We start from the raw sequence: 24,184 nt of genomic DNA, 5'->3' as shown, positions 1-24,184 counted from the left end.
GTGTTAAATACAACCACACAGTGGTGAAACGTGTAATAGGATGAATATTACAATTAGATTCAATCTTGAAAATGCATCAACGCATTAGAGGGTCATTCAGAAGGGAGCTGTAGGGCAAACTTTCCTGTCCATTGCCTGGGAATGCTTCCTTCTATACATGTCTGTGCATTGCACCATTCGATGCAGCCAGCCGCGTGTATGTGCATGCACTGCCCACGACAGGATGCAGTGCATGTGCTAGTGTAGGCTGATTCTGATACCCTCTGAAGGAGTGCAATTCATCAGACTGTGGCCGGATGGTTGCACCCCATTGGGGAGGGGTTGCAGTGGTGGTTGCGATTGCACATTTCTACTAAGCAAATGATCAGGGCAACATGGCAGGAATGACAGGAATGACATGGATATTATAGCTCAGTGGCAACATGCTCGTTTTGGAAGCAAGACAACGTAGAGGTCCCTGCTTAGAAACCTCTTTGGTATTAATTGCTGGATAAAAAAACAATACAAATGAATTTTAAATGTCTTAAGGAGTCATTGCATGAGTATACAGGAGGAGTACACACATGTATCTGGTGGCTTCTTACTATGGGCCTCATTATGGGTCTTGCGGTAACTGTGCCGGTTTTCTGCCGGACCTGTAATAAATTACCAGCGCCTGACTTCCCGGTAACACTAGGGTATTCCGACCCCGGTGGCCGCAAATTCAGGCACAGATAATTTTGTAAATCCCCATTCCCATGGAATCCCATAGGTGCCGGTGCTTCTGTGAAACTCTGCGGGCGGGTGCCATTCCGCCCGCCAGGTCTGACCTGCATTACTGAATAAATAATCTTTGTATGTGTTTATTCCTTTATGGACCTATTTCAAAAGCATTTAACAGGTCAACGAAGCAGCAGGCATCTTAACAGGCAATCAGTGACAGAATGACAATACATCTAAGAGTCAAGAAGACCTTAAGAAGAAATCCAGTGTGTTGAGACATCCCTGCTTTAGAGCGTAGGGGTGCAGCATGTGGCCAGCTGCACAAAGAGACTCAGTTTTACTGTTTCTATTCAAGTTAAAAAGCATGACGTTGTTGTGTATCCAAGATGGCTGATGGCAGCGGACAGTTGGGTGTGAGTTCCAACCCACCGTACCCTATGTACTGAAAAGTTGCGTCTAGATTGCAAGATGACACCCGGGAGACAAAACTAGCCCAGAGCATTGACGGAGAAGTGCTGACCGTCATTTGGAAAGCTGCCGGTGCTTTAGATGTGGGTATGACCGCTCGAGAAAGAGAGTAGCGGTGTGCCAGATCTTAAAATGGCAGACACACGGGGGGCACACAAGCCTTGCACCGGGGAGTTTTGAGGTCTCTGTGGGCCAACATTGGGCCCGAGCATCCCAAAGATGTGGAAACTGGATAACCCAGCACTGATAGGAGGCCACCCATGACTGAATTGGCGCACAGCTAGACCCAGACATAGTAGGTAGACCGACATGTTCTGAGCTTCGCTGAGTGCTACGTGCTCCCAGAATCAGAAGGGGCAGAGGGACCAGTGAGTACAGGACTCAGACATCGAAGGAGGGTCAAAGGGAGTGAGCCAGCTAGCGGTTATGTGATCCAGAGTGAAGAAAATGGAAGAGCCCAGAGAGTGGCAGGGATTAAAGATTAATTTAGGAGGTCGCTAGTTGATACCAAAAGGAGATCAGCGAGTTGGGCGATCGGGTCTCTGGAAATGAAAGATCTATTGCTACGATGGAAGCTGGTGCCACTCTAATCAACCAGGAAATCCGAAGCCTCTCAGATAACTATGTGGTTCTACAGAGCACATGTGATGACATGGAGAATCGGTCTCTGATGGACACTTTCCGGATTAAATATCTGAAAGAGGAAGTGGAAGGGACTGACATCAGGGTATGCATCTTGAAGCTATTCTCTATGCTGCTTTCGGAACCTGTGGATACCCCAACAAGGATTGACAGAGCTCATAGAGTGGGGACATGCAAAGATCAAGGAGGGGCACCCAGGGATGTCTTAGCCAAGCTCTAAGGTTTCACGACCAAGGAGGCCTGCTTAGAGAAGCCAGGAAGAGGGGGCCATCGAGTTTATAGGAGCAAAGGTCCAGATATTTCAGGATGTCACTCAGCTCACTTTCACAAAGAGGAGGAGTATGAAACCTGTAAAAGGGTGCAGAAGAAGGACTCTGACACAAAGGTGGCATGTTTGGGGCTAAAGACTTTTATTAGATAATAAAGCAAAAGAAAACCTATCTTTCCCTATTCCTAAGAGGGATTTCCCTGCCTTAACTAAAGATCTAGCAGGACTTTCAGTATATCTGTTAAAGTAAAAGTGTCCACTGTCATGTGCCAAGTATACCTTACGTCTGTCCCTTACACTATAAACTAAAGAATAAAGCAGTACTGTTCTGGTCCCAAGAATGCCTCCCTTCGCCTGGCTTATGGTCAAAGTTCCACACAATATTTTCTTGGTAGGACAGGAGAATGCCTCCCTTCTCCTGGTATTTTGTCTCGGATAGCCTTGGGGAAAGACTCCCTTCTGCAGGTCACAAAGTTCCAAACACTATTTACTTTGTAGGCCAGGAGAATGCTTCCCTTCACCTGGTGTTCAATCTCTGATAACCTGGTAACCTGGTGGAATGACTCCTTTCTGCAGGTCACAAAGTTCCAAACACTATTTACTTTGTAGGCCAGGAGAATACCTCCCTTCTCCTGATGTTCGATCTTAGTCTCAAATTAGCCCAGGGGAATGACTCCCTTTCCCAGGCCTGTTGGACCTTCCTCCCGGTCTGAGTTACCAGGAGAATGACTCCATTCTCCTGGTAATCATAAACCAATCTCTTACAACCAGGGGGAATGACTCCCTTACCCGGGCCTTCACCTCATTAGGTTTCACACTTACAACACCCAACTTTAAGTGTTATGAGGGTCCCTGACCCTGGTTTCTCTCTTCTTCTTTGGTTTGGCCCACTTGGTCCACTTCTTTGCCAAGTACTGCCACGAGGAAGATGACTCATATCACTCTCTTAGTTTAGGTCCCCAACCACGGTTTATCTTCTTCTTTGGTTTGGCCCACTTGGTCCACTTCTTTGCCAAGTACTGCCACGAGGAAGATGACTCATATCACTCTCTTAGTTTAGGTCCCCAACCACGGTTTATCTTCTTCTTTGGTTTGGCCCACTTGGTTCACTTCCCTGCCAAGCACTGCCACGAGGAAGATGACTTGTATCACTCTCATGGTTTGGGTCCCCAACCCTTGTTTCTCTCTCCTTCTATTTATGTCCCCTTAGCTGCCTCGATTGCCAAGTACTGATACAAGGAGGATATTCCTGCTCAATGTGTCCATACAGTGTTTTTGCCTCCTGTACTTTCCAGCCCCCACCAGTCCCTGTGCCTCGCCCATTACATTGTCTGTTCTCAGGATGTGTGGCTGGTTATTAATGTGGTCTCTCTCCTACTTTGTGTTATGCGCAGGCATCTCTGTGTCTTGATGCCTTCACCTCATGGTTCGCCTGCCTAGCCCTTGGACTGACAGTATGGACGCTGCCGCTTGCATTTGCGTCACCATCTGCCAGCCTCCTGTAACGATCTGGACGCCGTCGGGCAAAGGAGTCCCATAGTCCTCTTGACTCTGGGAGCAAACTGCTCTCTGCTCTATCCTGGCCTTCTCTTTGGCTCCTTCGTGCTTCCCAAGTTTCACAGTCTCTCTTCCTGGTTGGCTGTGTCTCCCTGATAGGCAGTCCTTCATTGATTTTTATGAGGTAAGAAGAACCACGCCTCTGTGGAAGTCTATACCGATGCAGTTCCTTCTTGGTATTGTTGTTCATTGTTCCTATGTCCCACCTCATCCCAGTACTTGGATTACCTATGTTCCTGAAGTTCTTCTTCATCCAAGTACTTTCCCGAACCTTGAGTCTACAATTTTACAACAGTACATAGGTCTAATGTCTACAAAGAAGTTAGCAGACAATGGAGAGGCTAGTGTGGGGGTGTGATGTTCTCATAAGGGATATACCCTAGACGATCTTCCTTCTCCCTAGGGAGGGGGGAGTCTCTCCCCATGAGATCCTCCTACATTATACCACCCCTAGGGGCACTACCAGGTAGTGGGCTCACCTCCCTGACCTCATGGAAAATGGCTCCCCTCTGGACACATTGACGGGGAATCATTGGGACACCTTGAAGCAGTGATGAGGGGGTCATTGATATTGGCTGCTTCCCCCTAAACAGCATTAGGAAGAAACAGGAAAGCAACCTCATAGGGGAAGTAGAAGAACTGGAATGGCAGTACAAACCAAAGCAAAATAAGGTTGTATAAAGGAAGTTCATGGCACAGAGAGGGGGAGCTTAACACATTAGAGTTGATAAAGCAAGGAAGATACTCTTGAGATCTAAACAGAGATTTTACGATAAAGGGGAGAAAGCTAACACGCTTCTGGCCCAATGGATTGAGAAAACGGGGAGACTGTTCGTTCATCCAAAATAAATAGTGGATGAAACCAGGAAAGAAGAAGGCAGAGAGCTGCATTTGGATTTGCTTCTAGGAATCACAAGCATTTTGGATTGATGGGATCTCACTGATCTCAAGGAGGTCTTGATCGTAATGAGATCGTTCAGATAGCCAGGCATTTTGCACTGTAAGCTTTTAAATGTGATCAACAGGAAGCGGTATTGAATTCTTGCCTCCACGTGGAGCCAGTACAGAGTTCTTTGTGCAGGCGTCACATGGTCGCGTCTGGCCAGACCCGAAACTACCCTTACGGCCCCATTTTGAATCACCTGGAGGCAATGTATTTCAGTATTGGTATGCATATCAGGAGGCTGTAACAGTAATCAATTTTTGCTCCCATGATGGCCCATTCCAGTGTTTCCGCATTACTCGGGGAAACCAGGGGCGCGGATGCACAAAAAGTCTTAGATAGTATGATGATTCTGAAACTATGCTCCCCACATGGGCCTTCATGGAGAGGTGCTGGTCTAGTATTACCCCCAACGACTTAACTTTCTTTAGGGTATTAATATTGACATCACCGCTTTGAAAGTTTATGTACAGGGAATTCATTTTCGAATGCGTGTTGGGTGACCCCACAATCATCAGTTCGGTCTTGGACCTGTTCAAGGCCAGACCGTTCATGATCATCCACTTTTCGATAAAGGCGTATGCTTTGTTTAACCTAGCTTCGTCCTCTGCATGGTTACCAGTCAAGGGGATGATACACTGGGTATCATCCGCAAATTTTGTGAACCAAATGCCTTCTTGTTCGAGCATTGTGAAGAAGGGTACTGTGAATATGTTATAAAAACACGGAGACAGGCTTGCTCCTTGCGGGACCCCATATTCGATCGCTACCGGGGTTGCTTCCGCTGTTTCTGAGCATACACAGTTTACCCTGTTCTGGAGAACGGAGGCTACCCAGAGAGAAGCCTCTGGGGAAAATGCAGCCACTTTTTCGAGCCTGGTGACCAACAGCCTGTGGTCAACCAGGTCAAAAGCAGCGGAAAGATCTAACAGCATAAGCAGGGAGGCTTCTACTTTGTCCATGTTAGTCAAGAGCCTAGATTTAAGTCCGAGAAGGGCAGTTTCTGTGCTGTGCCCGGCTCTAAAGCTTGATTGCCGGCAGTTGAGAATGGGAAAGCTTTCCAGGTGGTTGGCTATTTGCTTGTAGGCGACCCTATCAAGTATTTTCAAATGCCGAGTTAGTAATAGGCCTATAATTCAGGGGGTCCTCTTTGGAGAGACCTACTTTTTTAGCAGAGGAGTCACCCATGACCGTTTAATATTATCAGGCACAGTGCTCTCTGAAAGACGCATTAGCAAACTGGAGGATGGCTTCCAACAGAATAGGGGGGCATGTCTTTATGATAATAGCAGAGAAAGGGTCACCTTTGCAGCTGGCTGTTTTGAGGTGATTCACAACCTCTGTCAACTCAGTTAGTGTGATTGCAGAAAATGAGAATTCAGGGATAGTCGGATGTCTGATGGGGTCATCATAGTTTAACGAGATATCCTCATTAGAATCCCTAGCTTTTTATTTTAATAAGTATGTTGGACTTAATGCCCTGGAGTTTGGCGCCCATGGCATCCTGTATTTACTGACACCAGGCACTATCTTTAGGCACATCATCTGCCTCTGAGGCCACAGTGGACTCTTGCTCTTTAAGAATTTTGAAAAGCTCCTTGGTTTCAGACTTAGCCGAGACAATCCTATTGTTAAAGGAATTCTTCTTGGCTTCCAGTAGAGCACTTTTGTATTTTCTGGCCGATTGTTGATAGTCCGCAAGTGAGATGGAGGAGAGGTTCCTTTTCCACTCATAGTATTGCTTAAGCATACAGGTTTTAAGTTTGCGTAAGGGAGGGGTAAACCAGGATTTCTCCGGGGCAAACCGGTTGATAATATCAGTGAAAGTGTCTAGGAGGACTTTAGCCAGGCTTTCAGTGGAGTCTGTGGGCAAGACATTCGATGGGTGACTCACTAAAGGATTCATTTTTCCTCCTAAGGTGAGTGACTTGGAGTTTCTGCCCTTCGTAGCCATCAGTGTTTTATTTCTGGCTTTCCCTGGAAAGGCTGAGTGGATGACGAAATTGACAAAATGGTGATCCTACCATGGGCATGGATTCACAGTCAAGTCTGTAAAAGTGACATTGGTTGCGGCCACCCAATCTATGGTATGACCTAATTGATGGGTGGAAAGGCGATTATGGTGGGTAAAACCCAATGCAGACAGAGCACATTTGAGATCTGCCCCTCTATGGTCGTCCTGATGCCCTAACCAGTGGTTAACGTCACCTAGAATGATAAAACTGGTGCGAGGTTTGAGGCAGGCAACCAGATGATTAGACAAAGCAGTGATAAAGACATCAGTGTGAGAGGGGGTCTATAGATTAGGAGGTTCACGGTGGCCTCAAAATTAAAGCCTATCGTCACCTGAATGGATTCAATACCTTCAGATATATTAGCAGAGTTGCCCCAGATAGTGAGCTGAGATTTGAAGATCAGCGCAACCCCACCCCCACGGCCCTTGGTTCTATCTACTCTGAGCATAGAGTAGCCTGCTGGAATGGCCAAGTTGAGGGAGGGCCCTGTGGCACTGTGTGCCCATGTTTCAGTAAAGGCACAGATGTCTGTGTCTGAGTCCTCAATATGTGCTGCTGTCTCGGCAGCGTGTTTGATCATAGAGCGTGTGTTGAGCAACAAGCATGACAGCTTGTGTGTGAGTATAACAAGATGCAGATTTTTAAAGGGGGATGTTCTACCACCTTTGTACCCATAGGTAAGCCCGTTGCGTCTGAAGCAGCCAGTATAGGCTGATAAGATTGAGTGTGCCGCGTAGAGTGTGAGTTAATGGGAGAGACTAAACTAGTCTGTTCATCCTCTTTGTCCTGGATGATGGGCGGGGATGCCTGATCTGAACAAGCGCTTGTGGCACAACTATGAAGGGTAACCACAAGGAGAGAAGAGGTTAATGGGTAGGACCAAGAGGCTTACCTATCAACTGTAGAGCTTCCCACTATTCCCATGAAAAATAGAGAGTGGCTGGAAAGACACATAGAGAGGTAAGAAGTGAGTAATGCAATCAAAGGGATGGCATCTTGGAAAACCCTGGTTCCGGGTGACTATCGGTGGTCTTCTACAAGGTTAGGGCCCACATTGTGACAGACACCTTGCTAGCACTCTTCAACTCTGTAGGGAAGAAGGGGGGCAAACTGTCGGGCTCTATGTTGGAGGCCCAAATAGTTATAATACCAAATGTACATCTAATAGACCCATATCCCTACTCAATGTTGATGCTAAAACATACACAAAAATGTTAACTAATAGGCTGGGTCCCTTTATGCAGACTTTGATTGACCCGGACCAGACAGGTTTTGTTACCAATAGGTCAACGGGAGATAATAGTGGGAAAATAACCTTACTTGTTGATAGGGCGAATAGAGGCACAGAACAAACAATTATTTTATCTCTTGAAGCCGAAAAAGGCTTTGACCAGGAGGACTGGTCCTTCTTGAGGAAGATTTTGGGGGAAATAAGCCTGGGCCCTAGAATGTCCAATATGATAATGATGAACTATGACTCCCCCAAGGTTAGCATTATGGTTAATGGCGAAGCATATTTGGAAGCAGCCTTGGCTAAATAAGCAGCAAAGGGCCAAGGGGCTGTACATTAACCTAATTTCTTGGGGAACGTTGGTAGCGTGGGACAAAGTACTCAAAAATGGGGCCTAGTGTTGTTTACGTCACCATTCACACCGATACATGGCAATGATGACTTTACACCGGCTTTCCGAGATAGAGGGTTTGAGGTTTGGCAAAGGAAGGGATGTCAGAAAATAGGGGATCTGGCTAAAAGGGTATCATTTAAAGAATGTAAGGAAGCCTTTGGTCTGGAAGAGGGGGACAGATTTAGATACCAACATCTGAGGCGTTGGCTTCACAACCCCTCTATGAAAAATGGCGCTACAAGGTCGCTTACAGTGCTCAAGAAAATACTCCAAGAGGCTGACAGTATGAAGGGACTGATCAGGAAATTCTATACATGTATAGCGGACCCCCAGAAGGAGATGGGGTAGCCCATCCAAAAGAAGTGAAAGGAGGAATTAGAGAGACACATTACCCTGCAAAAGTGGGAAGCCATATATTGTAGTACTACGAAAGGTTCCATATGCACTCAACATAAGGCAATACAGGTGAAGTCTTGAACAACCCGATTAAACTCCAGAAGGTTGGGCCAGGTGCAGATAAAGCTTGTTTGAAGGGATGTGGTAAGAATGGTTCTTTGACCTGACCCACATTCTGGGGACATGCCCGAAGCTGGGAGACCTATGGAGGGCTCCTACGGATATTATACACCAGGTTGGGGGGAGCGGGGGGGGTCAATTGCAGGCTGACACCAAGCTTCATCATGCTAGGGCTTTCGCAAGAGGGAGAGTGGGACAACTTGCAGGTGCAAGTTAGGATAATTAAAGCCATAGAGCTGGTAGCAAAACTGGCCATCACGTCAATGTAGTGTAGAAGGGAGTCGCCTTTGGTGGGAAAGTGACTGCAAAGGCAATGAGAGATTGCGGCTATGGAGAAACTGACTGCTCTAATCCGAGGTACAGCGATGAAATACGAAGCAGTATGGTGCCACCTAATTCAACATTTGAGCGCTACAGATCTGATCTGCTTCAAACCAAGAGCTATGAGGGTGTTATTTCATTGAAAAAACGATGGACTAATATGATTGAGTGTATCGACCAACATCATCAACAAGGAAGGACTTGTTCTCCCATAACTGGCATGGGGGGAGGGAGAAAAAAGTGGAGATGGATTGATTGGATTTTTTGTAAAACGAATAAAAATATGTGTGAAAAAAACATGGCATTTTCAATACTTATCTGAATGCAGAGAACGTACGGTTTAATAATGCAACCAGCATTTACTCTGCCACACGTAAATTAATCAAGCAACTATGTCATCAAAAGTTAAAAAAAAAAGTCAAAATAAAAGGCCAGCCAATTGTGAGTGCCCTAGACTGTAAATTACCCGCAAGAAATGCAATGAACAAATGTCATATCATAGAGAAACTGGTTCTCAGGCAACTATAACAACTGAGTGAGTCACATTTCTATAGCTAATAGAGTCAACACAAAAGGGGAGAGGTTTCCCTAACTTACACCAAAAGCTGTCCTAGTGAACCCTGCAATCACCAATCCATTACAGTGGTGCACAAATATAGTATGGAAGTATAGCATTAACCAGATTACCACCACTGCACTCATGCTGCATTGCCCATTAGGCAACAGCCAGGAAACAAGCTATCATCTTTTCCAAATGGTGAGATAGGTAATTGAGCATGCACTCCTCCGCAAACAAGAGCCGGATATCAGGGGACTATTCACCGGATGGCCCTGATTAATTCTTCTCTGAGAATGCCATGCAAGCCATGAGCAATTTCGGTTTCTGCCCTTGGATCAAGAAATCCATACATTGAATAGACATTGTGCATACAGTTAATATCCCTTTTGAGAGTACTGACTGTATCCCCCCTCAACATCAATTCATTGTGAATGAATGGGAAGCCACCACCCTTACCACCAAGTATTGCAAGGGAGACAAAAACAAGAAAATAATGTTTAAAAGCAAATATTGGGCAAAATGTTTATTCTTCCCAACAAAATTCCTATGATTGCCCTCGTGGCCACGGTCTTCCCCTTGACCAAAAAATAGGGGAAATGCTGGATGTGCTGGTACCTTTGAAATCAAAATAACATCAAATCACGGTTAAATGAAACTGGTAGAAAATCTTGAATTTATGGGGGTGAAAATCCCACCTGCAATCTGACAAACTAGCCTGTAAAAATTCACATTCGTCGAACAAAACCAGACAGCTACAGCACAGTGCAAACATAAAAAGGTGTTCAAAACGTATAGCTAATTGAGTCGGCCGCACCAAATAAATATTACTTATGCTGAACCCCTAAATTGTCTGCAGCCTTCCCGGTGAAAGTTACAGACATTCGAACCAATATCAAAGACACAATAGATCTAATCCCTTCTCTAGAATAGGCAGGACCACCACTTCCAATTGCTCTTCTTTAAAACCAATAACCATAGGTTACTTAATTAAAGTGACAAAAAACCCTAAGGCATCTCCCAACCCTATTACCACTGCTTCGTCATGGTAAGCAACACATTGATTACTACGGTGACTCAACCACTGACAGCATTCTGCAACATGTCCCTAACTAAATGCGATGTACATCCTGCTCTAAAATCGGCCACAAATCACACTACTACTTTAAACACCTCAAAGGCCAACAACAACTTGGTCCTAGATATTCCCTAAAAGAAGCACAGAAACTATCCCTTTGACGAGAGAGAACATGTTTTCATCATTGCACAAGAGCTCCCTAGTTATTCTGGTGCCTGTTGATCTATGAGTGGTGTGTGATGCTGTTAATCACAGACACCTGAAAAGATTAGAACACCTGATAGGATTTGAGGACAGTACACTGAGGTGATTAGCAACATGTCGGAGAAAGTCAGATCAAAACAAATGTCGTATTTAAAAAAAAGCATAAGCAGACTTCAGATCGCCACCACAAGTTTAAACATTTCGATTCTGCAGGGTTCCATCATCAGTTTCCTGTGGTTCTTTCATGGCCACATAAGACGACAAGAGCAAGCACAATATAGCACTGGATGTTTCACTTTTAAAGACCTTTGAAGCACAACTTTTCCAGCAGGATTTTAGAGTGAAATGATCTTGCTGAAGTAATTATTATTACAAATATCTTTATTGTCAGCCTCTTGTCCCTCTGCCCACTTGACGGTCTAACATATTTCTGGAAACCCTGGCACTAGCAGAGGCTATTTTCCCAAGAAAACACACTGGCAAGCAGGCCTTCTCATGCTTCACCCCATAATATATTTGATATGTTCAGTTGAGTTTTACAGATTGCAGTACAACTGATAAAACGTAACTGCAGGAGATAGGATAGGGGCAAGTAAGGGCTAGGTTATAGAGATCTTTACAATTCACAGTGCAAGGTGGAGCATTACTGGATAGATGAAGGGCAACAAGTATGCATTGCCCATATTAAAGATGTGGCTACATTATTGGTTAAGGTGCATTAAGGTATGTTTGGATCCACCTGCATCGAAGAGGGACTCAGTAGAAGGTGTTGCATAAGGATACGACTTCTGGTCAAGGTGGAGGACTTTAACAGTGAAGCGGGCCCCCATGGCGAGTCAGTTGAAGGAGGAAACATAGACAGAGTTCCCAGCCCCCATGTTTAGGCAGGCACCAGACCGAAGGACAGCCCTATGAGGTGGAAACATGGCACAGCTTTGTGAAGTGCAGTGGAAACTCCCATGAGGCCCATTCATCAAACCTGTTCTTGTTTTCCCCCGCAGATCCAGGAGGATGAAGCAAAGTGTCTGGACTCTGAGGACGCCAGCAAGGGCAGCGGAGGCAAACTCAGCAAGAAGTGGAGGGCGGTCATTTCCCGCACCATGAACAGGAAGATGGGGAGGATGGCAGCAAAAGCCCTGTCTGATGAAATGGTAAGAAACATCTTCTAAGCGGTCACTCTAACATGAATCCATTAATAAAACGCTCCTAAAAGGTATCACAAAACTGCTGCTTAAAGTGTTTCCTGCAGGTTAAGCAGGCTTTATTCTGGAGAAGATGGCATGCCTTAAAAGAGGCATGCAGTTTGCAGCAAAGCTGTCTATGGGTGTCAGTGGATTTCGAGGTTTGCTTTTGTATTGAAATCATTTAGTCGATCTTGATTTCCTCATTGAGTGGATAACTCAATATCCATTAATTCTGGTTGGTTGTTTGTTGGTTGGCTCTCTCATCAGTCACTCACTCTTTTCGTTCATTCTTTTTTCACAAACGTGTTAATAAGCGTTTCTGGCTTTGAGGTGTTTCTGTTTACATCCACCTCTGTAGTGGTTGCCATTGAATTGCTTCTGCCACTTTTTTTTCCCATCAATGTACTGCATATGTGTGTATTCATGAATTATTCTGAAAGATAACACCTTGAGCTTGAAAAACACATTTCATTTACAGAAACAATCACGGAATAAATGTATCTTGACCGTTCATGTCAGTGAGCCTGAATAGCTTGGAAGTTGGAAATCTTTAACAGCAAACCAGCCAGAATTCATTAAAAAGGGAAACTACATCGTTTGAAAAACTCAGAAATGACTGTAATGGGAAGACAACGGAATGGAATCTGACATGTCGATGACGTAATAAAAAAGTGCTTGGCATGTCAAGGAACCAATTAATTGAGTAATGGAAAGGAGCAAAAAGTGGTCTTATATAGTACCATTCTACCAAAAAGTTTGGCTTTGCTGCATATGGCTCTGTAAGAAATGCAGGCAGGGTGTGTTAGTTGGATAGCGGGATGTCAAATTCGGAATCCTTTGGTGTTGATGGATGCAGTGTCAGACGTACCTGCTACCTATGTGCCGATATGCAAATCTCTATTCTGTTTGTGGCTGGTAAGGATCGAGCAAGATAGCTGTATGGGAAGCCCCCGGCTTGTGGAGTTCATAATTGATAGAAAGGTTGTTGATAGAAGATAGTTACAGTCTGAATCTATTCAGTACACTCGACCTTGTAGGTCATCTGAAGGGTTCTGGGAAGTGTAGTGCTTGCATATTTTAGTAGTTAGGAGCTAGACCGAGGGTTGAGAATGGTGGGTGGAGAGGGCATGGAGGGTTAGGGTGTTGTAAAACTGATTTCCCTCAGATGGTAATGCAATGAGTATCAGAGTTGCTTGTCGTAAAGTAGCCAAAGTTTGTGGTGCACAGTTTTTAGTCGTTTGCTTTTACCTTTCATTCGTTTCAAAGTAATTTACTAAAGGGCCTAGTCTTGAGCTGAAAGTCAGGTGGTATAATTCCAGGTGGAGATGTTTTGGTAGGGTGTTCCACAATTTAGTGGCCAGAACTGAAAAAAAGGATCCTCTGTTTTTTATTGAATTTAAGGACTGGTATTAGTGTAGCATTGCTGGTCCTACGTGTTCTGGAGGGAGTGTAGTTTTGAAACTTACTTATGAAGGAGGAAGGGCCCCTGGGCCCCTTCCATATTATGAATAATGGGCGGTGCAGAAGGTTTTGAAATGAATCCTATTTTTGATGGACAGCCAGTGGAGAGTACGTAATGCTGACGTGATTTGTTTGCATTGCTTGATTCTGAGAAGTAGCCTGCATGCTGCATTTGGAACTCTTCAAAGTTTCCTCATTAAGTACCCTCAGAGTCCGAGATAGAGGATGTCGGATAGTCTAGTTTGGATAGTACTAGAGAAATTATTGCCTTGGCCCTGTGGATGAATGTTAAGTCAAGTAAGCTGCGGCATAGCCTGTGAAGCTGGGTGAACGCGCTGCTGAAGATAGTTCTGATCTAGAGATCAAGGGCGGTAGTGTTGTCCATAGTGGGTTCAAGATTCCTTACTGGGAATAAAGGGATTGGTCAAGGTGCCCATCTCGCCTGGCCAAGATATTGTGGCCGAATTAGGCCCTGTAAGATTGCAGAGCATCAGTTCACTTTTGCTAGGAGTGAGTATTAGACTGTTTGCTGTCATCCATGTGTAAACCTGTGCAAGGCAATCTTTAATGTCTGAAGTGTTTGGTGATCAGTGGTTGAGTTCCAAACTGGTGGAGTATTTGTGTGCCATGTGCATTTTTGTAGCAGGAGATACCAGATGCATTAATGAGGACTAGTAAGGGTGTCATGTAGATGTTGAAAAGTAGAGGTTAGAGTTTCAATCTTTGGGGTACTCTGCAGTTAGGATAGTGAAGCCAGGACTTGTAGGGGACCAAGATAGCGGTTTCTGTTCTATCCAAGAGGAAGGTAGTGGGCCAGTGTAGAGTCTTTTGTTGAATAATAATATCTTCTAGTTTTTGTAGGAGGATATTGTGACTGATGGTGTCAAAAGAGCCTGAGATATCCAGCAGGATGAGCGCACTCACAATTGTGCACCTGCACAACAGTCAAAATGTCAATTACATTGTAATAGCTAACTGGAATTTTAATTTGTATACATCATTATTGGGATTTTAAAAAACTGTAAGTCAAGAGTAAAATCTATAGTGTAGAAATCACACAGTAGAATGTAGGAAACACATCTATCAAACAGAGAAAGGCAAGGGAATAGTGAAGGTATATCAATCAGCGTGATTGATCTATTATGTCTCATTGGAATCCAGAAAAACTTTACAGATATTTTCAGATATGCCGACGTAACCTTTGTTACGTTGCAAGATTGCATCCAGGCTTTCTAGAAAAAAGGCCTCATTACAAGCATGGCGGTCCGGGAACTACGGTACCAGTAAGCATGCCGGTACCGTAGTTCCCGGACTGCCATACTACGTGCTCTGCTCGCGGGTGCCGTTTCAGCCGCCAGGTTTTTCCTGGTGGGTGTAATGGCACCCGTGAGCAGAGCACGTCGGATGCACCAGCACAACTCTGTATGTGCCGGTGCATCCGACCTCCCCATCCCGATTCAGCCCTGTGGGGCAGAATGGGGATCGGGAGGCCCTTGATTCCGGCACCCGTAAATGGGCAATTACCGGGTCCGCCGAGCTCGGCATGACCCGGTTCTTGACCATTTGCGGGTGCCGGAAAAAATACAACTCCGGCGGCAGCCATGCCCTTAATAAGGGCACGGCTACAACCAGAGTTGTAATGAGGCCCAATGTATCCAATATTCCACAGAAAAATGTGTTTGTTTCCCAGTTTCTAAGTGCTAATTAGTCCGACTGCAATGCTAGGTTTGAGGCTTTATTTTCTTATTGGGCTTTTGTCATCTTACCGGGACAGTGGATTCACTTTGGTTATATGTTTTCTTTCACAATAATGTTCAAAAGATGTTAGCTACAGCCAAGAATTGTGAACCAGGAGATGGAACTAAGCAGACTTGGACTGGCCAGTACGGCAACAGGACAATACCCGAAGTGCAAGCCCAACATGCTAGTGTGGGCCAGGTTATGTGATCAAAGTGGGCCCACTTTTTTCCCAACAAATTGGGCCTGTTTGAGGAATTACTTCACAGTGCATATTGTGGTTTTGACCAGTGTTACTGAACAAAGATTCTTTAAAATGTGCAGTTTGCAGAACATTGCACCAAACACCTCTGTCATATAAAGAATGCATTGCCATTTGCGACCGTGGGACACTTTTCCATTGGTATCTGAGCCAGTTGTATGCCCCAGGATCGACCCTGGACCTAACCAGAGTTATTTTCTGCTACAATGACATTACAATCAGCCATCATGTGATGTACGTGCTCAGTTTCTGATAGAATGTGTTGCTGGGCTAGGTGAAGCTTGGGCTCTTAATCAATATTTAAAATCTCAACACTTTTAAACCAATAACTTCTACAATATTATCCAAATGCATTTTCTGCATAGCATTGGAGGGATCATTGGCCTGAAACGTGCTCGCATTATGTGATTATTTATCTTTAAAAGTTTACATTTCATAAAGATTTTGCAAAGAGATGTTTTTCCCAACTCGAGTCTCTGACAACTTCAGTTTATTGAGTCATGAAGGGAAATAGCGGGGGAATGTTTTAGCTTTGCTTTTCAAGAGAGCAAGAGTTATGTGCATTACTTTGCATCCATCGCATGAGTTTCTCAATCGAACCTTTTATTATGTTGCAGTTTTCCTCTGGGGTTTCTTGTGATCCAAAACAATCCGGGTATCATCAGCATACTTGTGGAAAAGGACTCCCTCCCCACTGACACACTGACACACTGACACATTAAGTCGCGTCATGACTTGACATATACAATCAACAAGAGGTTGGATAAACAGGAATCTTGTGGCACTCTGATGATGGTTGAGACGAAGGAATCAAGGTTTACTCTCTATCACTTATCGTGATAGCAGAAAAAGACTTCAGCTCAAAGCCTCCATTGGCACACCTGTTACTGCCTCTATTGCCGAGTCAGGTCTCACATCATTAAGAGGCTGCCATGACCATTTTCCAAGACTTTTAATAGATTATATTTTACATCTGGGAGTGCCTTCTTAGCCCCTCGATATTGCCTGAAGCCAGGCTGTCAATCGCTGAAGAGCTTCTGTTCTTCTATATGGTCTTACAACTGAACAAGAGGGTCCTTATCAAGAATCTACAATAGAAAAAGGAGATACATGATGGATCTGAACATTTTGCAGTGAGGAGTCTAACAAATATTTTTTTCAGGCGGCAGTAATCCAGGCCTGCCAGAGGCACTGAGGGACCACACATTCCAGAAGGAGCAGTTGAGAATATTGTTGACCATTTTGAACATTCCTTTATCAGTGCCAATAGATAGGCATTGTCATGGCAGTTACTTGGATGTATAACAGTTATTACATAAATAGTCTGTTAAAGAGTAATACGATTGCAGTTAAATCTGGGTGGTCTCACAGCTTCTTCCAACATCTGTGGGTAAACCTTAGGTTTTGGGACGAAATCAAGTAATTAATTGAAATGTTCATTGTAAGCTGTCTGTGCCTGCTGGTCAAAACACAGGTTTTCAATATGCAGTAACATGTGGGAAGGTAGGTAGACAGGTAGGTAGGTAAGTGTAAGTGTAACTCTCGAAAAAATGCATGGGTATTAAAGCTGAGTGGCAACGCAATCTTCTTGGAAGCAAGATGACGTAGAGTAACACAGGTTCGAATCTCGGGTCTGCACTTAGAAACCTCTTTGGTATTATGCGTGTTAACAATTATAATTATCAAGTGCAACAGAGTGCCTCAGATGAGGCATCAAGGCACTGGAACAGTTCTTAGTTGCAGGTCACCAGTAAAGAGTGAAACTAAGGGGAACAGCCAGATCTTCAGACTCATCCCAAGTTGTAAAGGGCAAAGAATTCCAAAGAGTCGAAGCCTGGACAGCGAAGATGCGGACACCCAATCTATGTCTCTTGAATTTTGGGATGGTCAAGAGTTTAGTGGAGGTGGAGCAAAGATGTCATCAGGATCATACTGTATGAAATGGGTCCTTGTTGAGGGTGAACCTGTTTTGTAATAAGCTTTATGCATTAGGCACAAGGCTATAAATTCCACTCCAACATATGAACAAGAGCTGCGTCTGGAATTTCCTGCTCAGGTAATTTGCTTATATAGTTTGTTGGCTTACGTTATAGCAGCTTTAAGCTTTTCAATCAGATGTCAGTTTATGAAATGTAAAGGAGCAAGGGTCTTTGTGCCATTTCCTCTCTGTGTGCCTGAGTTCTGTTGCCATCTCTTGGTAAATTGATTGCACATCATTTATTATCAACGAGTGAATTTCTTACAGTTTCTTTCAAGTGGTTATTGGTACGGGAGAGACAGCCCTTGGGGAGGTTCAAAGGGTCAGAAATGTCCATCAAAAACCTGTCAGACAGCAAATAACTTGTAGGTAGAGATGATAACAGGTCTACTGTCAAACTCAACTTATCTTCGAAGCAAATAAAAGACATCTTAGGTGAAAATGGCCTCTGCAGAGGCTGGAATAGAATAAGCTAAATGATCCGACTAGTCTCTAATAATTCTGTTGAAGGTAGAATTCAATACAAGATGTAACCTTTTCTGTGAGTTGGAGGGGTGACTGATTGAGTGGAGCAAAATATATAGCATTTAGGCAGAAATCGGCTGCTTTGGATCGATGCTGTCCTTGAAATCTAGATCTTGATTGGTAATCACCAAGATTCTGGTCGAGCTCTGCAACAGATTTAGCAGGCCCTCCAGAAACTCATAGGTGAAGTTACGTCCCCGATTAGGTGGCCGGTAGACTACCAGCAGAAGAATGCTTGGAAGGTTGAGGCCCAAGAGCGTTGAGCTCAGAATTTCACAGAATTTTACAACACAAGATAAGGGCTACAAGCTGAGAGCAAAATATTCAAATATAACATTGTTAGTCATTGTACGCAGTCTTCGAGGTTTGCCACTGAGGGGCCTATGCATCATCAAAAACTGTTTACCTTAGCTACCATAAGGGATGTAACCAACCAGCTTTGCCAGTCCACAGACATCTTATATGAGTCCAAGAAATCATGCAGTATGATCAATAGTGCTGTAGCTCTTATTAGCTTGCCTAGTGCACGGCTGAGTTCCCAGAAAACTCCATACTAATATTTGGCATGACAATAACACTGTAGGGGTGTGGACAGAGGTATCATAGCACGATGACGTGGGTGGATGGGTGCGAATGGCGGGTGGTGGGATGCCTGCTACCTTTCTCTTCTTGTGTTGTTTCCTTTCTAGGAGTCTTGGGGTTCTGATATGATCCAACCATTGTGTATAACTGTGTGAACTGGGAGCCTATTTTGGAAGTTAAATGTTGGTGCAGAACTATTGAATGATTAGCAATGTTACTGGTTTATATCTCTCCTTCCTCCTCTTTCTCCATCTTTCTCTCAGGGTGTGATGTCTTCCACCTTTTATACTTTGGGTTTTCTTTCTTTCTTCTTCTCTGTCACTTTTATTACTCCTAAGCATGCCTAACATTTATGATAATTAGGGTTGGCATGAACGATCGTTGGTAGCATAATTATACTACTCTTGTCTATAGGCTCTGTGGCATATACTTGGGCCAAATGTTTATGTTAATGTTCAGATTAGAGTTAATAGTTGGTGGACTGTGACCTTTGTGAGTTTATAGTAACCACTGATGTAATAGACGTTATTGTACTTGGGAAGCAATGGGAACTGTGTGTTCGGACTGTTTGTTGGCATTTTATGCACCAGAACAAGTAGAGCATACACGTTTCCTCATTCTTTTTGTTTGTATCTTTCTTCACAATAAAAATGTTCAACAAAAAAAAAAATCTACCAGGTGTTCAGTGCCAATGGTACAGTACTTTAAATTGTGTCAATTACAGCCATGCTTTATGTATACCTACATTGTGTTGGAACCGCATTTGAAGCCACTGTTTTTCTGAGTATGTATGACCCAATTCTTTTTTCAATTTTACTTTAAGAGACAATGGTTTTTTAACATTGTCTTTCATTTGGTGGCAATGAGAGATACATAACATGTCAAAGCTATGCTTCGATTGTTACCTATTTAGAAAGGACATCCACAAGAGGAGAACTAGATAAGTGGATTTGAAAATGGGACATTGAAGTATTCATGGAACTTCGCAGTTGCAGGTATTAAAATCTATGGCTGTCTAAGTAAGTTGGCATCCTTGCCCATCGATTCAATGTAAAGTGTGTGCTGTAAAATAGTGAACAAGTCCCACTAGGACAGACCTCACTTGTTGAATCTATTAAGCCTGCACCCAAGTACTAGGCTGAAGTAGGGGTTACCCCACATACTATAACATGTGTAAAAGGTGAAGGCAGGTCTGTAATACTGTAAAATACACCGTTGTGGAGGTGGTTACATGCCACACATCTAGTATAGGATCTATACCCTTTGCAGCAATAAAACACACATCCTGCTATTCTAAGAGCATAAGTATGCCACCAGGGTGCTTCAGAAATGTATATAGGGATCTTCACACAGTAGCCTGTGTGTCATCTAATAACTCTGTATTCTACAGTCTAATATAGGATTATTACTTGTCATCATCATCAAAAATACTTTATTTTCGGCAAAATGTCATAAAAGCATACACCATAAAAACCATAACAATCGAGGTTAAGCAAATACATACCAATATAAAAAATCTCACAAAGATGTACATCATTAAAGCAGCCATGGCTGCCTAATAAATTCAAGGCTCATGTCCAGCTTTGGTTCCAATCCACATAAATAGAATAGTCATTAATCCTCCAGGCACCTATTCATAAGCATAATTCTCTTGTGCATAGCTATAACCAAGAAGAAAGTGACACTCTTGAACACCATAAGAGATTAGCAGAATTTCATATGGAGCAGCGCCTCCACTCTGTATCTAATACCAAAACGATTAATTATTGGTTTGAGCCATTTACATCTTATGGCAGTGTACAAGGGGTAGTCGTAGGAAAACTGCAATGCATCTTCTACTCCTCCCCCGCAAAATGGACATTCGGATGATACCTTCTTGCTCCAATTTACGTTAAAGGCAGTAAGAGGTAGGATGCCCAACTGTAGTTTGGAGTATAGATGTTTCTTCTATCTCTCTGTTTAGTAGTCTAAATAAGGCTCGATATTCACGTTGGTTTTAAGCTAAATGTAGCGATGCGACAAACATTGTATGAGGCAGTCAATCATTCCGCATTTCAGCAACCACTCACTAAAACAATTCTAACACAGTTTTGGATTGCGAGCCATATCTTCTTGGGTCCAACCATAAAGCTCCCAGTCTGAAATTTCAGAACATAGATTGTATTTGTATTTTGTATTTTATTTATTTATATAGCGCACCAGGCCCACGGGCATCCGGGGGCATCACTTGGGTTACAACAAGGTGTAAGCATAAAACAAGAGAGCATTTACAGAATTATATACAGATACAGATTGTAAAGACAGTTAATTACATATTTACACAAGAGTGAGCAGCAGGCAAGAGCATGAGAGGTTGCTTAGCAAGCGGTCTGATTCAAGGGCAGGTCTTGGGCAGACAGCCAGGTTTTGGCCTTGCTCTTAAATGCCAGGAAGGAGGGTTCGGCTCTAAATGGGTTCAGCAGCGAGTTTCAAAGTTTCGCGGCCAAGACTGGGAAACTGATCCCGCCAGATCTCTGAAGGTTGAAACGGGGTATGGAGCGGCATTTAGTCTGAGCACTTCTAAGGGGTCTGTTGGATGTGTGGATAGAGATTCTATTGGCAAGCTAGCTGGGCGCTTGCCTGGCGAGGCATTTATGAGTTAGAGCCAGAGCTTTTAGAGAGATTCTATGAGTTACTGAGAGCCATCGGATGCTCTGTTTGGTGTCAGAAATGTGTTGGTTCCTGGGGATATTTAGTGCAGCTCTAATGGCATTGTTTTGGATGATCTGTAACTTCTTGATATTGCTGAGGTTGGTGCCAAGATAGAGGGCATTGCAATAGTCAATTTTGGATATAACCAGTGTCCTGGCTAGTGTGGTACAGTTGGCTGGTGATAGGAAAGGACGGGCTGCTGTGATGAGCTTACATGTGTATGCTGCAGCGGAGGATACTGCCATAGTTTGTCTGGCAAGAGAGAGGGTGGAGTCGATATGGATGCCTAACGTTTTGGTATCCTGTGTGACCTTGATGATATTACCACAAATGATGAAAGATTTAAACGTGGGGTCTAGTTTGTTGAGTCTTTGGTGAGAGCCTACAATGAGAAGCTCTGTCTTTTCGTCATTCAGACAAAGTTCATGTTGCGCCATCCAGTCTTGGATGACTTGGTAGATGGAGTTAACGGCAAGAGTGTTAGTTGTGTGATCACCTGTAATGGGGATGTGAATCTGGGTGTCATCGGCATAATTAGTGTAGGTGACATCCAGATAATCCAGGATATCGAATAGTGGCTTTGTAAACATGTTATAGAGTGTAGGGAAAACACACAATCCTTGTGGTACCCCGCAAGTGACTGGCGAGGGTTCCGCGGCCGCAGAAGGGGAGAAAACCCTCATGGATCTGTTATCCAGGAATTAGCTGATACAGGCTGCTGCTCTGTCAGAAAAGTGGGCAGCTAGTTTGAGATATCGACAAAGTATTTGGTGATTTACAAGGTCAAACACTGCAGATAGATCTAGTAGGGCCAGTTTACCCTTATCTTTTAGGTCTTCAATCTGTGTTTTAAGATCAATAAGGGCAGTTTCAGTACTGTGTTGCGGACGGAACCCCGATTACCTCAGTCCCAGGAGTTTGTTGGATTCCAAGTAATCTTGGATCTGCAAATAGGCAGCTCGATCAAGAATTTTTAGCAAGAATGGCACCGTAGTGATGGGCCTGTAATTGGTTGGTATATTTGCATTCAATGGTGGTTTTCTAAGGAGCGTGATGACCCAGGCATCCTCCAGGTTGTCAGGGACAATTCCAGAGCTAAATGAGGAGTTTATGAGAGTTTTAATGAAAGGAGCTAGATTCTGAGAGGCCTCCTTAATAATAGGGGCAGGCCATAGGTCACCCTGGCCGTTCGAAGGTTTGAGGTTGCTAGTAATATTTTCAACTTCAGTGATTGAGAGGGGTGAAAAGCTGAATGGTTTCAGCGAGTCGAGATTGGTGTTGTTTCTGACCATAGGGGTTTTAGGTTGCGGGTCAATCTGCAGACAGGATTTTTTGTCATGGACTTTGGTTTGGCGAGTAGCTATTTTCCCAAGAAGCGCCTTTTGAATATTGGTGCACCACGTACTGTCTTTGGTGCAGGTGTCAGGTGGGGTGACAGAGGATTCCAATTCTTTTAGTATTCTGAGTAACTCTTTAGTATTTGATTTAGCTTGTTCGATACGCTTGTTATAGGTGTCTTTTTTCGGCTGAAGTATGGCCTCTTTGTAGTTAAGAGTGGCTAGGGTAATACTTGCTTTATTTATTTCAGTGGGATTACTTTTCCAACGCGCTTCTAGATTCTGTTTTTGTTGCGTAAGATTCTCAGCTGTGGTGTAAACCAGGGGTTGAGGTGAGGTGAAAACATATTGGCCCTCATTACGACCCTGGCGGAAATCGAAAAACGATGGCGGAAATGCAATACCGCCTTCGAATAGCGCTCGGTGCGACTATGACCCGTCACCGCAAAGTACGATGCCATTAGCGACACCGTAGTGAACGCCAATGCTAACTGCACCAAGCACGCGCGCGCCATGCCAAACCGTAAACACCACCATGGCGCAAGGGTACGCCAATTCCGACCCTAGCGGACATGTACCTAACGCCATCAAGCATGGCGGAATGCACCATTCCGCCATGGTGAGAAGTACGGCATCGCGAATCAACCGTAAACGGCCCCACTGAGTGCCCGTACACCGCTCCCTGCCCACAAAGTACAACTCCCCGTAGGTGCAATGAAGTCACAATGCAACCATTGAAATGTACAAGTCACCCATGCATGCCAACGAACAAAAGAAACACAACAGGGGCCAATGGGAGCTGCAGGGCACAGATGGCACGAATACAGAAGCCATCCCAATGGACATGACCACAGTCCCCCACCAAGAAACGCACGCAAACACAGGCACCTGTGACCAGCAATATTCCGAAAATCACATCATTCCACCAGTCCACCTGGCTGACCGGCATCTGGCACACAAAACCCAATACCCCGCCCCTGAGCATGACTACATTGGGCAGCCCCCATCCCTGACCTCACGGGCTTCGTAGGCAAACGCGCCCAGTACAGTACCACGCAACTAAACTCCGAAGCTGGAACCCAGTGCAGATCTCCTCACAATACATCGCCCCCCAAATAGGCATATGCCACATCACTTGCAAAGAAGAACGCTACACGGGCCAAATCAGAATAGAAATTTAATGCACAACAAAATCACCAAGCCCATACAGCCATCAGGCCATGAACTCCAAAACACATTTCACCATTGTGGGCTGCATCCGCAAGAAATGACCAGCCACTACTTGTGTGACGCCCTGTTCCCTCATGGTACACAGAGCCACATTCACGTACGAAAAGGCAACATGGAAGCGCACAGAACCGCAGGGCCGTCCCAATGTGGAGGCACTAGTCCAGCTGAAAGGCCGAAATGTTGCTCCGAGCCACCAGTACTGCGTAAGGGCATGTGGCCCATTGGCGATCGTCCCATAAGATCGTAATGCTGCTCCACTGAATAACACGAAGCAGCAGGTGTCGGGAGTAAAACCCATCTGC

General features: G+C 44.4%; 1 protein-coding gene across 1 annotated transcript in view; it reads left to right on the top strand.

The window, feature by feature from the left end:
- Positions 1-24,184, top strand: part of SASH3 (SAM and SH3 domain containing 3) — a 516,850-nt gene that overhangs the window by 322,486 nt on the left and 170,180 nt on the right. The window contains exon 3 of the mRNA XM_069612974.1: positions 11,897-12,046. Coding sequence (XP_069469075.1) covers positions 11,897-12,046 — 150 coding nt within the window. The remainder of the gene's footprint in view (positions 1-11,896; positions 12,047-24,184) is intronic.

The sequence above is a fragment of the Ambystoma mexicanum genome, chromosome 5p, assembly GCF_040938575.1.
Source record: "Ambystoma mexicanum isolate Mex_15411 chromosome 5p, UKY_AmexF1_1, whole genome shotgun sequence".
NCBI lineage: Eukaryota > Metazoa > Chordata > Amphibia > Caudata > Ambystomatidae > Ambystoma > Ambystoma mexicanum.
This window is presented reverse-complemented; position numbering and strand designations above follow the sequence as displayed.